The sequence below is a fragment of the Ceratotherium simum genome, chromosome 20 (genome assembly GCF_057802395.1).
Source record: "Ceratotherium simum simum isolate JZ-2026a chromosome 20, ASM5780239v1, whole genome shotgun sequence".
NCBI classification, from domain to species: domain Eukaryota; kingdom Metazoa; phylum Chordata; class Mammalia; order Perissodactyla; family Rhinocerotidae; genus Ceratotherium; species Ceratotherium simum.
This window is the reverse complement of record NC_141919.1, coordinates 45662677-45675777: the sequence shown is the minus strand read 5'-3', so window position 1 is coordinate 45675777 and position 13101 is coordinate 45662677. Positions and strand designations below refer to the sequence as shown.

Here is a 13101-nt window from a genome sequence, read left to right as displayed (position 1 = left end):
CTGGTTCTCCTGGCAATTAACTCTCCTTGGATCATATTTCTAAGCTGACCTGTTTTGTGGTGAGACAATTCTTCTCCGTTAATCAAAGTACTGAGGCAAACCACAAGGGAACCACACCTGGCTTGTGTCAGGCCAGAGCAAAAACTTCACGTTTATCTCCTAAGAAGAGTCACTTATTAAAGATTCAAATGATTTAAAACAAACCAAAAAACACAGTCTGGTAGGGAGATCTGAAGGCACATTGGGCACACTGAAGGCACTATGAAAAATACAAACAGATCCTAAGAGCAGGAGGAAGGATCAGTCTCATTTCAATAAAATTAATTTAAAAAAATAACTTAGGAAAGAACATTCACTCTATTCCTATGAAGTGAAGACAGGTAATTGTCCATTGTGATTGCCAACCACACCGTCTCATTTAGCTGCCCTGATACAACTTTGAATTGTGTCCTAGGTTCTTTCAGCCCTCAACTCTGTGACCTTTCTCTGCTTTAGTTCCACTTATACAAAATGGGATTGATGTAATGTGGATTTCAGAGGAAATGACTACAGACATCTAGTGTCATTAGAAATGGGAAGAATTACACTAGCAGGAACCATGCTTTAAGATAACATATGGATTCTTGTCATGGTTTGAAATTGCTTAAGAAGTTTTACATATATATATGTACTAGATAGATACAAAATATTTCTATAAATATCTTTATATATATTAATCTATATCTTTTGTTTGAATTGCCATTATTTCAGTGCTTAGGGGGAACCATGCACATGTATTTCCAGGACCCAGAGATGCCCCATAAAGCACTGAGACAATCTCTCCAGCCTTATGAGGAGTCAGGGTTTTGAAAGCAAAGTCAAAGTAGGTAAGCAGGAAGTGTGTCTTACTGTTGAAGATTTGTTAGGTAGAAACTAAGATGTGTTAACTCTCATTGTTTGGGGTGAAAGGAAGGACTCTGATAATGTCTATTGTTTGTTAGTAAGCTGCCTGTAACAATTACAGTGAGTGCACAATTACACTGGGTAATCAGACCCCCAAAATGAATAGGAATACCCTCTCACAATCTAATTTGAGTAGCCCTTGAACCATGAGCACAGCTCTCCAGAGCAATATGATTGTGCGTCTATGTTTGTCAATGATGATACAAACATCCTTTCTCCATGTTTACTTTATTGCAATCTGCCTGTTGTGTGTTGCTATGGTGACTCCCCTCTGATATCCCTTTGCTCTTTTGGTACTCTCTCAGAGGAAGCTGTAATGAGGTGGTTTGGCAACAGAATCTTTCTGGGATTTTTCTCCTACACCATTAAAGACCAGCATGGCTTTCCTCTTACAGGAAATGTGTAAAGCGTAAACCAAAAAGGATAGAAAGTAATTTGCGCTGACTTGGGCAAGGAATGTGAATGTAACTCATTTATATAAAACTACCTAGAAATATTCTCTTTTTGTTCCAAATTCCAGGAGATGACATCCCAAGAGACAGTGAGGCTTCTGGATTTAGTGTGGAATGTAACACATGCTGGGTGCTGGGGTCTTTTACCCTCATGAGGGAGGGCAACTGAGGGTGGTGTGAGAACTACGTGCTGGAAGGAAAAAGAGGTGGTGTTTCCTGAGCACATACCAAGTGACAGGCACTGTGCTAAGCATGTTCCATGTATCCCTTCACTGAATCCATATAACCACCTCTATTATTATGCTCATTTATAAAATTAAGTAACAGATTCAGAGAGATTAGTCACAGCTAATATGGGTCTTTCAGACTCTGAAGCCCATTCTCTTAATTACTATGCCACTTTGTCTCCCTAAAATGCATCCTTCAGGTGATCCTGGCTTCTCTCTTTTCTCTAGAAGAGCTTGGAAGGGAGATTCATGAGTGCCTCCATCCAAATTCCTCAGACTTATTCCATAGGAACCTGCAGAGGATTATCTGAAACAGCTTAAAAGCTGACAACTTCATCTTGGACAAACGCACCCTTGTGGCCTTTTCCACTTATGTATCAGGACACACAGGACACTAATGGTCATGAGACCCGGGATCAGTGTCCAATCTTACTAGTCATGTCATCTTTGGCAAGTCACTTAATCCTTCCAGCCTTAGTCACTTCACATGTGAAATGGAAATGGTGAAAACCATACTTGTCCAAAGGTCAGGAATGGCCCTGTTGCTCTCATTATCCATTTTTGCTCTTTTTTTGAGTCTAAGATATATGAGGCTTTGCTCTGGACCCAGAATTACGAGTCCATGATTGCCCTTTCACAATGTGGCAAACAGAGTTAGCAGTCTCTGAAAACATATTACCCAGTAGATCCAGAAGTTCATTTTTCTCTTCTACTTCTAGCCTTTGAGTTACGGCTTCAGACATTGCTTTGGCAGCTCCTTTAGCTAATTTTTCTCCATTAATAACTGTTATCAAAAATCGTTAAATTTCTTTGATCTCTAGCCAAGCATTTGGGATCCCAGCCCTTGTCATCTACCAGCATGCCTAGTTCCCATACCAACTAGATTGATCTTGGTTTCCAGAATACAGGTAGCATTTTTCTACCTTCCTATGTCTTTACTCCTGAGGGTCTATCTGAAACAACCTCTCTATCTAACTCCAACAATGTCCACCATCTTTAAGTCCAGCTCTAATGCCCCATCCTCCCTGAAGCTGCTTACGATCGACTCCACCCAGAATGAATCTTTTGTGTCTCTATGCTCCACAGAAATGTGTTGGCCTCTTCTATACCACTCCCCATAGTCTTCTTTGTATTATTGCTATTTGTGTTTCACTGGTCATTCTTATTAGATTGTAAGCATCTGGAGGGCAAGATCCAGGGTTGCCCACTGCCACATGACAGTGTCAGGGGAGTCTGAGGGTTACAGCCATGAGTTTAAGTTACATTGTCAAGTTTAAAACCTGCCTACATGATGTACTAGCTGCAAGACCTTGGGCAACTTATTTCAACTTTCTAGTCTATAATTTCCTCACCTGTACCTACCACACAGAAATCTTGTGAGAATTAGATGAGATAGTCCATGTAAAGTGCTTAGTAAGTATCTGGCACATTGTAGGTGCTTTGTAGATGTTAAGTATTTGCAATGTCTACAGTGAGGTCTCTTCATTAATTAATTCATAAATATTTATTGAGTTCTGTGTTAGTCTGCTCAGGCTACTATAACAAAATACCATAGACTGGATGGCTTAAACAATTTACTTCTCATTTACTTAAACATATACTTCTCACAGTTCTGGAGGCTGGGAAGTGTAAGATCAGGTGCCAGCCACCTCAGTTCCTCGTGAAGAATCTTTTCTCATCTTGTAGATGGGCACCTTCTCACTGTGTCTTCACATGGCAGAGAGAGAGCGATCTCTCTCTTTTTTCTTCTTATGAAGGCACTAATCTTGCCATGAAAGCCCTCATCAGCTCATCTAATCCTAATTGCCTCCCAAAGGCCACATCTCCAAATACCATCACATTGAGGGTTAGGGCTTCAACATATGAATTTGGGGGTGGGGGACAAAATTCGGTCCACATATACATTTGTAGAGCTAGTCTAGGGATAGAGCAATAAACCAAACACAAAAATCCCTGTCTCATGGAGTCTGTATTCTAGTGGAAAGAGTAAGGCAGTGTGGTAGACAGAATAATGGCTCCCAAAGACCTCCACATCCTCATCTCGGTAACCTGTGGCCAGGTTCCATTACATGGCAAAGGGGAATTAGGTTGCAGATGGAATTATGGTTGCTGATCATCTAGCCTTAACATAGGGAGATAATCCTGGATTATTTGGCTCAATGTAATCACAAGGGCTCTTATAAGTGGAAGAGGGAAGCAGAAGGCCAGAGTGATGCAATATGAAGACTCGATCTACCATTGCTGGTTTTGAAGATGGAGAAATGGGATCACGAGCCAAGGAATGCGGGTGGCCTCTAGAAACTGGTAAAAACAAGGAACCTGATTTTCCCCTGTAGACTTCAAAAAGGAATACAGTCCTGCTGACACCTTGATTTTAGCTCAACGAGACCTGTGCTGGACTTCTAACCTCTAGAACTACAAGATAATAAATTTGTATTGTTTCAAGCCACTAAGTTTGTGGTAATATATTACAGCAGCCATCGAAAACTAAGACAGGCAGTAAATGTAGAAAATGAGTACAGGCAGTATATATATCATATATCAAATGGCAATAAATTCCATGGAGAAGATTGGAACAGGGAATTTGGATAGGGAGTGTTGGGGGGCGGTGATTGTAATTTTAAATAGAGTTGAAAGGGGAGCCCTCTGGTGACTTTTGAGCAAAGAGCTGAAGGAGGTGAGGTAACAAGCCATGAAGTATCTGAGCAAAGAGTGTTTCTGGCAGAAAACACAGCAAGTACAAAGGCCCTGCGGTAGGACCTTACCTGTTGTTTCAGGGAACCAAAGAGGGCAGTGTGGGTGGAGTGGAATTTGTGATGGGGAAGGTAGTAGGAGATGAGGTCAGAGATACAGGGGTGCCCGTTTGTGTTGGTTTTACTCTGAGTAAGACAGGAAGCCCAAGGAGGATTTTGAGTAGCAGGGTGACCAAATGTAACATACATTTTAATGGAATTACACTGGCTGCTGTATTGAGAATAGAACATACGGGGGGCACAGTGGAAGCAGGGGGACCAGTGAGGGGGCTATTGCAGGAATCCAGGCTAAAGGTGTTTGTGGCTTGGACCAGGGCGCTAACTGTGGAGGTGGTGGAGAGAGGTCTGTCTGCTTTTGGATACCTTTTGAAGCTAAAACCAACAAGATTTGCTGATAGATTAGAGGTGGAATAGAAAAGAAGAAAAGTCAAAGATGATTCCATGGTTTGGGGCTTTAAGCAATCAAATGATTGGAGTGGCCATTCACTGAGCTGGGGGAAGGCAGCAGTGGGAGCACATCTGAGGAGGTGGATCGGTCCAGTTTGGGTGAACTTTTGGTGCCTGAATCCTCCCCTTCTCCCATTCTCTCCCTTCAGATTGCTTTTCCGTAGAAGCAAAGAAGCATTACATAAGGAATAATAGCCAGTAGAAAACAGAATCTTGTTCAGTTCATGATGGAGCCAGTTGGCTATACAACACCCACGCCAGGTTCTGATAAAAGCTGGATTGGAGAATGAGATGTAGCCCAGGATGCCATAGAGCTAAGATTTGTGTCCTCCCAAAATTCAGATGTGGAATCTTAACCGTCAAGGTGGTGGTATTGGGAAGTGGGGCCTCTGGGAGGTGATTATGTCATGAGGGTAGAGCCCTTATGAATGGGATTAGTCCCCTTTAAAAGAGGCCTGAGAAAACTTCCTTGCCCCCTTCTGCCATGTGAGGACACAGGAAAAGACGTCTGTGAGGAAACCGGCCCTCGCCACACGCTAATCTGCCGGTGCCTTGATCTTGGACTTTTCCATCTCCAGAACTGTGAGGAATAAATTTCTGTTGTGTATAAGGCCACCCCCTTTGTGGTATTTTGTTATAGTAGCCTGAACAGACCAAGACACAGGAGGACCAAAGAGGGCTTGAATTTAAAATGCTTGAATTTAAAGAGCAGATTCTGAAGGCTGAATCATTCTTTTCGAGTCACCAGGTCACAGGCAGAGAAGCTGGATCCGAGGGTGGGTGAGCGCTGGGCACCATCATCACACCGACAGCACTCACTGGCGAAAGTTACCCAGAAAGTACCAAAGGCCCCCTCCCACTCACCAGATCTACCATTCTTCCCCAGGGAAGGGACCACTAACGGGGTGGAAGTGGGATGAAAGTTCTCTTTTCCCTGCAGGCAAGGCTGAAACGATTCCATTAATGTTTATTGATTGGAATCGAAAGCCTTCTCCATCCTGCGCATGCCCTGCTCAGCTGCACCCTGGAGCACGAGCCCTATCTCCAAGCGCAGAGGGTCGCTCTCAGTGCTCTGCTTTACTTTCTGAGCCAAGAAACCTTCTTTTTCCTCTCTTCTTGACAGGACAGAAAAGATCGTGTAATGAGAATTCTTAAGCTGCCAATAGCCTCTTCCCAATTAGGGGCTAGTGAGTGAGAGAGAGGGACTATTAAATGTAAACCAGAGTAATCAAAAGACACCTCCCTCCTAATTGTTCTGGACGAGGAAAAGCTCTCTGACTGCCCTGAGGCCAAAAGGACAGAAGGAGCTTTAAAAGCAGGGACGGGGTTTGAAGCGGTTTGGAAACGAGAACGCATTACTCGATGATGAACGGAAACACCGCTTAGTGGCTGGAGTTTTTATTTGGCATTTTTTTTCCCTCATGTTTGAGTTTTATATTCACCGTCTTCAATATCTTTGCATTGCCCAAGTGACACAGAATTAAATGGAATCATTTAATCCAGCGTTGATATTATTAGACAATGACTATTTAAATGTTTCTTGCAATATCAGAAATGACGATATTGCAAAAGATGCGTGTGTTTTTAGAGGTTCTCATTTAGTAGTCCAAGAAACCACTTTGGGGGAAGGGATGTTTTCTCCACATATCCTAATTTCTACTTAATATATTCCCATATCTCTTTAAAGTGTGTAGTAAGAATTGTAAAGTGCAATTGTTATTTGCACTCCTCAACAGTATGCATTAAGATGCTACCATACCGGGAATAGAGAGATGTGGAAGACTCATTCTTTTCCTCAGGAAGCTTATATTTAATGACTCCTACTATGAACTAAGACTACTTCCTATGTTTAGTTCACACCTCATAAGCACCCTGCAAAGTAGATATTGGTCTCCCCAGTTTACAGAGGAGAATACTGAGGCTTAAAGGTCATAGGCCAAGATCACACAAGCAGAAGACGGCAGGCTGCGGGCTGGGCTTCAAAGTCCGTGCTCATTCGGTTACTCCTAGCTTAGTCTAGTAAATCTGCCGGAATCTCAGTATTTCCAATGATTAACGCTCCTCTCCGTCAGGCCGTCCGTGGCATTTTTCAACAGGTCAGAAAATCTTGGAGAAGGTAAGCGATTTCCCCCTCTCAGGTGCCTTAGATGTGGCTGTCGTGGACCCAGAACGCATCCTTTCTGATCGGGTATCTCCTCGCCGCCCTGGCCGGAGGGTCAGTGTCTTCTCCGCCAGGCTGGGAGCCCCGGCAGACTGCCCATTCCTCGCTTTTTTCCGGAGGGGAGACGACCAAAGGCGACCTGCCTTCTCTCCATCATGGAGCTGCCATTCCGCGGGCGGCCGCCAGGGGGTCCCCGCTCGGCGCCCCGCTCGGTAGCCGCGCGCTGGGCGCCGGTGGGGGCTACTTTGGAGCGGCGGCGGCTGAAGCCGGAGCCCCGCGATCGCTCGCCCGCCCGCCGGCCCGCTCGCTGAGACCGCGCGCGCTGGCCCCGGCGCCCGTGGCGCGGATCCGCCGGCGTCGCCCCTCCGGCCCCGAGCTCACCTTCCTCCTCTCGCTCCGGCCGCAGCTGACCCGGCGCCGGGAGCGGCCAGGGCCCCGCGTTGAAGTTAAAACCCCACGGTGAGTGAGACCCCGCTCCGAGCCAGGGGAGGTGGCGCAGCCCGGCAGCTGCTCGCGCCCGGCGCGCCAGGGCGGGCAGAGGTGCGGGGCGCACCTGGGGGCGGGGGCAGCCGGGGGGCGGGAGATGGCTGACCCCGCTTCCCCGCCCCCCAGGCGCGGGCTTCCGGGGCTGGAATCCGCTCAGACCCCTGCCCGCGGCTGGGCTTCTGGCCGCCTCCGCGCGCGCCCTTCCCGGGCAGAGACGGAGTCCAGTCTCCACCCTGGCTCCGGGGCCTTGATTTTACAAGACATATCAATAAAATCCATCTTCCTTCGGGGTGCAGGTCTGTCCCCGAACCCATCCCGAATCGCAGATGATCGTAGGGTGCGTGTTGGGCTGGGGTGGGGAGGGGAGGTGGCGGGCAGACAAACTTTTACAGAAGTGCGCCAGGGCCGGGAGCAAGGTTTAGGGCGTCTCGATCTTGAAGGAGGAGGCTCGGCTGGGGCTGCGAAGGGAACTCCGCTCCGTCGGCCGGGTCGCCCCCGGGACTTTTGGTGCTTCGTGGAGGGAGGGATGTAGAGGACGTACAAATCTTGCTGAACCCTTGGGCCAGCAACTGTCAAACATCTGGAATCCCAGCCCCTCCCTCCCCCTGCACCGAGGAAGAAGGGGAAAACCCTTCAACTTTCCTTGATCGCTCCCCCCTGCCTTTGGACCTCTCTAGGAAGGGCAAAAGGCCGACCCCCGGCGCCTGGCAAGTAAGTACCAGAGACCCCCAAGCTCCTCAGGATCCCCCGTCGCCCACCTTCCTGACCCCCCTCCCAGCCGTCCTCCCCGCAGGGACCACGCGACGGAGCCAATGGAGATCGTGGCGAATGGCCTTTTGTTTCTCCGCGTCTCCCCCTTTTGTTCGCCTTTCCAACATCTGGCGGGGCCTGGGGAGAGAAGGGAGCCCCTCTCCGCCTCCGCCCCCGCCCCCCACGCCTGCCACCCGGCCCGCTCCCGCCGGGATCCCGGCTGGGGAAGGAGCGGAGCCCGACCCCGGCGAGGCCGCCCCGCCCGGCCTTGCGGTTAGAGGGCGGAGGGAAAGTTGTTCCTTCCCCGCCCCCTCGGCTGCCCGGGGCCCAGGGCGCACTGCTCAGATCTTATCCCAGACGCGCCGCAAAGGGTGCCACTTTCCAGAGTGGAAGCCAGGGTGTCCTGTGGTGGGTTCAGGGGATTTCATTCTCCTGCTAAAGGCATGTGGCTGGGCGCTGCGAGGGCAGTGGGACCGGATCGCGGCGCTTCTGAGAGGCAGAAAGCCGAGGATGTGAGTTTCCAAGGGCTGAAGGGCAGGCGAGTCGCCTTAACGAGAATGGAGCCGGAAATAACCTAGGAAGCCTCAAAACTTTGCCGGGAACTAGTGGTGGGTGGCTCCCTCCAGAATGAACGTGGACTTCTGACTTCGCGCAGGGCTCCAAGTTTAAATCCCAGGTCCCCTCTCAGCATTTTGAAAAGGCAGACCCGAAGGACACAGCGCGGGCACCGCTTCCAAGTCCCTGCCACCCAGTGGCTTGGGACTGGCCCCGAGTTGTCCTATGGGTGCGCCTGTTAGATTATAGGTGGCCCTATTTCCCTCACAAGTCAGATGCTTACATATCGTGCTTATTCTTAGTGAGTGCGGATTATTTATTAAAGAACTAGGGCAAGAGCAAAGTAGCCACTCTGAGAAGGCAAGGTCCTCAGATGGTGCCCGGAGAATCGCTTTACCCGTGACAGGAGGTCGAATCTGTGCACCTCTTGGAACCTACCCCTGCTCATAGCCTTCCTATACCGGTGTTGCCAGCTTTTTCTTTGGGAAAAATCAGTCCCTCTTCCAAGGAGACTCAGTTAGTACACTCTTTTTACCCTCCACCTTTCCATCGCTCCCCCAAGCCAGGGGAGAGAGGAAACTTCCGTCTGAACACTTATGACCTATGTACCTACTCAAGCATTTTAAGTGGAAACTGTGCACTTGGCTGTGCACTGTTCTAGGAGTTTTCCCTTTACCCGACTTAATAGAACTTTTGAGCTTCCACTTAATAAAGAACAGCAAAGGAGATTGCTAAGTCAGGAATGTGGACACAGAGCACTTTTTCCAGCAGTTTCTGGATATGACCAGTGGGACCAACAAAAAAGAAAAAGCAAAATCTTTGAAGCACTGGAAGGCACTTTACAAACATTTCATTAGGAAAATGATCCCCAAGGAAGGAGTCCTTTGAAATTTAGCAACAGCAGCAGCAGGAGAGAACCAACAAGAAGGACCTGGGTTGCTCTAGAAGCACCCACAGGCACCATTAACAAAGTGAAAGGGCAGTGCTTGTCCCAGTCCACCCCAGTAAGGAAAACAGGGTACTTGTAGTGGAAGACAAACTTGTACAGTTTCTTTATTTTTAGAATTAAAAAAAAAATCCCTTTCCCCCAAAAAATCATTGTATAAAAAAATAGAAAATAGAGAGAGGTGAAAATGAAAACAAAGGGAAGGCGGATATTATAAACAAGACTCCAGTGAACAATCTCATCCAGTTATTTCCTTGGAAGAAATTTCTGGAGATAGGATAGTGAGGTCAAAGAAGTTGATGCACTTTTTAGGATATTTCAGATTGTCTCATTGTCCTCTAGGGAGCTTGTGCCAGTTATCCTCTCCCCAACAGCACACAAGAGGATTTATTTTCCTATACCCAACACCCCACTTGCTCTCTATATTATCATTCTTTTTTATCTCTGCCATAGTGATGGGAGGGGAGTATCTTGTCTTATTTTGCATTTCTTTAACATTTTTCATATGGTGTCTTAGTATTTCCTCCTTTGGGATGATGCCAGTTTGTGTCTTTACCTATTTTTCAGTGGGACTGTTCTCCTTTTTCTAACCAGGTGCTCATAATAAAAGCATACTGTTTTGACTTCTGCCCCTGCCAGTACAGTAGGTCTTATTGACTTGATGAGCCAATTCTCTTCCCTCTTGCATAGCAAATGTTCTGCAAGACCACAACCGTTATTTACCAAAGTAACTGACATGATCCCAGCAGAGTGATTAGGGAGACCACGCAAAGGCATTATTAGAGAAATGCATGGCAGATATCAAGGGTATACTTTCTGCTTAGTAGCTTGTGTGCCCCAACTCCTTTACAGCTTGTAATGCTTTTTTTTTTTTTATTTAGACCAACTCTGTTGATGAGTTGTTTTGACTAAATGGATTATACTAACTCATTTTATTGTCTGATCCTTCCACTGATAACCAGTATATCATGATCCACAACTTGTTCTTTTAAACTTTTCTTATACCTTTTGGACTGAATTTGGCTTCAGTTTCATTGTAAGACTTTCTCTGTTTGTCTGTGGCATTGGAGCCTGCACTTGAATGAATCTTGAATCCAAATACTTTAGCCACATGCAGTTATAACAATAGCAGGAGGGGTCTCCCAAGGGCTGAACAAGGTACACTTCACCCTCTTTTCTGCGTTTGTGTAGCCACAATCTCTATGTTGATTCTTGCGTGAAGGTAGATGATTCTGAAATGGGGTACAGGAGAAAGCGGAAGAGAAAATTCATTTCAGCTAGATGATGAATTAATACAGATGAAGGACAACACAAGAAAATTGAAGTAAATCATCTAGGTAGAAAATAACTGTACAAAAGAAAAAATATATTAAAGTGTCATGTATTATTAGGATGACTAATTTACTTCGACAGAAAGTGGTCTTCTAATTGGGAAAATCCAATGTGAAATTCTTCCATAGTATGACTGTAGGCACTTTTTTTCAGGCACACGAAAAACCATGAAAGGCAGATACTACACTCTTCTGCAGCATTTTCCATGCCTTTAGATGTAGAAATCAAATAATATGCATTAGAAATGAACAGTGCTCTCTGCATTGGAATCATAGGCTCTCAAAGGTTGAACTAGAGCTTAATGATCATCTAACTCAACCATCCAATATTGCTGTGGGTCTTCACTGTCTTAAAATGATAAAATACCATCCTACAAACTTTGTATCATTTCAAACAAACCAAGCTGAGAAGCAAATAGGCCAGAAATTTCAACTTTTTTTTTTTTTTTTGGAGGGCAGGGGGAGAAAGGGAGAGTTTTAACCCTATGGGAGCTTGTATGAGCTCTTTTAACTGCTGAACTTTCATAGAAAAACAACCTTGGCCTCAAGAGGGTTAAGTCATTGAAGTGTTACATTTTGCAGCATTTTCTGATCTATATACTCTATCCATTGGCTTGGCAAAGTTCAAAGGTGATAAAGCAAAGCAAGTAGAAAACAGCAAAAGGAAAGAGGAACCAAGAGTATAAGATGGAGAGGGAATCTTATTTCTTTAAAACTGCCTTCAGGACTTTCTAACAAGACTCTTAGTCACCCAGGGGATGGGTGGCCTCCCCTCTCTTAGGGAGATGCACATGGCTGATGTTTCAAGGCCAAACTTTAGAGACAGTAAACATTGCATGAACCAGCACCAGTAAAACCAAGGGCAGGCTTAAAGGATAGCACAGTAATTCTTGAAAATGAAGGAGAAGGAGATTTAGGCGAGAAATGGAATTTTAGTTCTGAAAATATACCTTATTTCCTCCTGAGTAGTACTATGGATTTCAGAAAGAGGTAGAAACATCTTCTGATTTCTACTCGGACAATCTCCCAGGCACAGTGACTGTATTTCTTCTCTTTCAGGAAATTGTATATCCTGTTGAAATATCTCCTCAGTTCTAGGTGGCTCAGCCGGGGGACCGTAGTTCCTGAGTGTTTCGTCCCATCCTCTTCTGTCTCTTTCATGTCTTCATCTTCCTTCTCCTCTTCCTCCAAGCATTGTTCCAGGTACTGCAATTGCTTGTCAAGTCCAATTTGGATTTGTTTTAGGTGTTTCTCTTCCCAAGTGGATTTGAAGGTGTATTGACTGAAGATGTTGAAGGCCTGTATGGATATTTCATAGAAGGCCTTCTTGATGTCCCTTTTCACAGGCTGGATGTGTGATAGGATCTCATGGGGCAACTCAAAAGCTTTGTTTTCTCTTAAACACTCTATAGGAAATGAATTGCTCATACCGCTTAGAAGTCTCATATTTTGCCAGGTGACTCTACTCAGGTGAATATTCAGCACGTTACAGTCCAGAGAGAGGATGCCAGTGATGAACAGACCCACAAGGTACGCAGGCTGCAAACACTTTCGAGTCACATCAGGCTTGGTGCTCATTTTTTCTTCCGAGCTAAAAAATCCACAAGACTCAGGGTTGGCAGTGATGTTTTAGGTCTTCACTGTTCTATCGTGTGCCTTTTATACACCTGAATTTCTTCAGCGGGGAGGAGTTTTCTCATTCGTCATTTTATGGTTCTCAAGGTTTCGGCCCCTTTCCTTTGTCTCTGAGGCTTTTTTTTTTTTGACTTGGGGTGACTACGCTGACTTTGGAAGTGCTATCTTTTTTTTTTTTTTTTTTGAGAAATGTGAGCAAAGCATTACCGTTGCATTACCTTAGATGCCCGGATGATCCATCCCAGTACTATAGAATCGTCATAATGAGACCGATGCAGAGTATTTCAGGAGGAACTGAAAACTCTGACTCTATACACTCACTCACTGGTTCACTCAACTCTATGACATAAGAGAGAGCTATCCTCCAAGACTGCTTTGTAACTGGTTCTCTAGCCAAACATCTCCTCTCATTGAAT

At 45.8% G+C, this 13101-nt stretch overlaps 3 protein-coding genes across 3 annotated transcripts in view; 1 reads left to right on the top strand and 2 right to left on the bottom strand.

Annotated features, from left to right (window-relative positions):
- Positions 1-6212: 6212 nt before the first annotated feature.
- Positions 6213-7782, bottom strand: LOC147914450 (uncharacterized). Its single transcript, XM_087444700.1, is given in 3 exon segments — positions 6213-7170; positions 7172-7422; positions 7425-7782. Coding segments are annotated over 3 exon segments (861 nt in total). The 3' UTR covers positions 6213-6918.
- MOB3B (MOB kinase activator 3B) overlaps positions 7268-13101 on the top strand; it is a 182746-nt gene continuing 176912 nt past the window's right edge. Inside the window, exon 1 of the mRNA XM_014786006.2 lies at positions 7268-7441. The gene's annotated coding sequence lies outside the window, so the exon portion shown is untranslated. The remainder of the gene's footprint in view (positions 7442-13101) is intronic.
- On the bottom strand, positions 12002-12643 carry IFNK (interferon kappa). Its single transcript, XM_004428383.3, has one exon. It carries the CDS (start codon positions 12626-12628, stop codon positions 12002-12004), a length of 627 nt encoding a protein of 208 aa, XP_004428440.1. The 5' UTR covers positions 12629-12643.

Bases quoted from the DNA above. Each gene is read 5' to 3' on its own strand.
- IFNK (XM_004428383.3), bottom strand. From the start codon at position 12,628: ATGAGCACCAAGCCTGATGTGACTCGAAAGTGTTTGCAGCCTGCGTAC.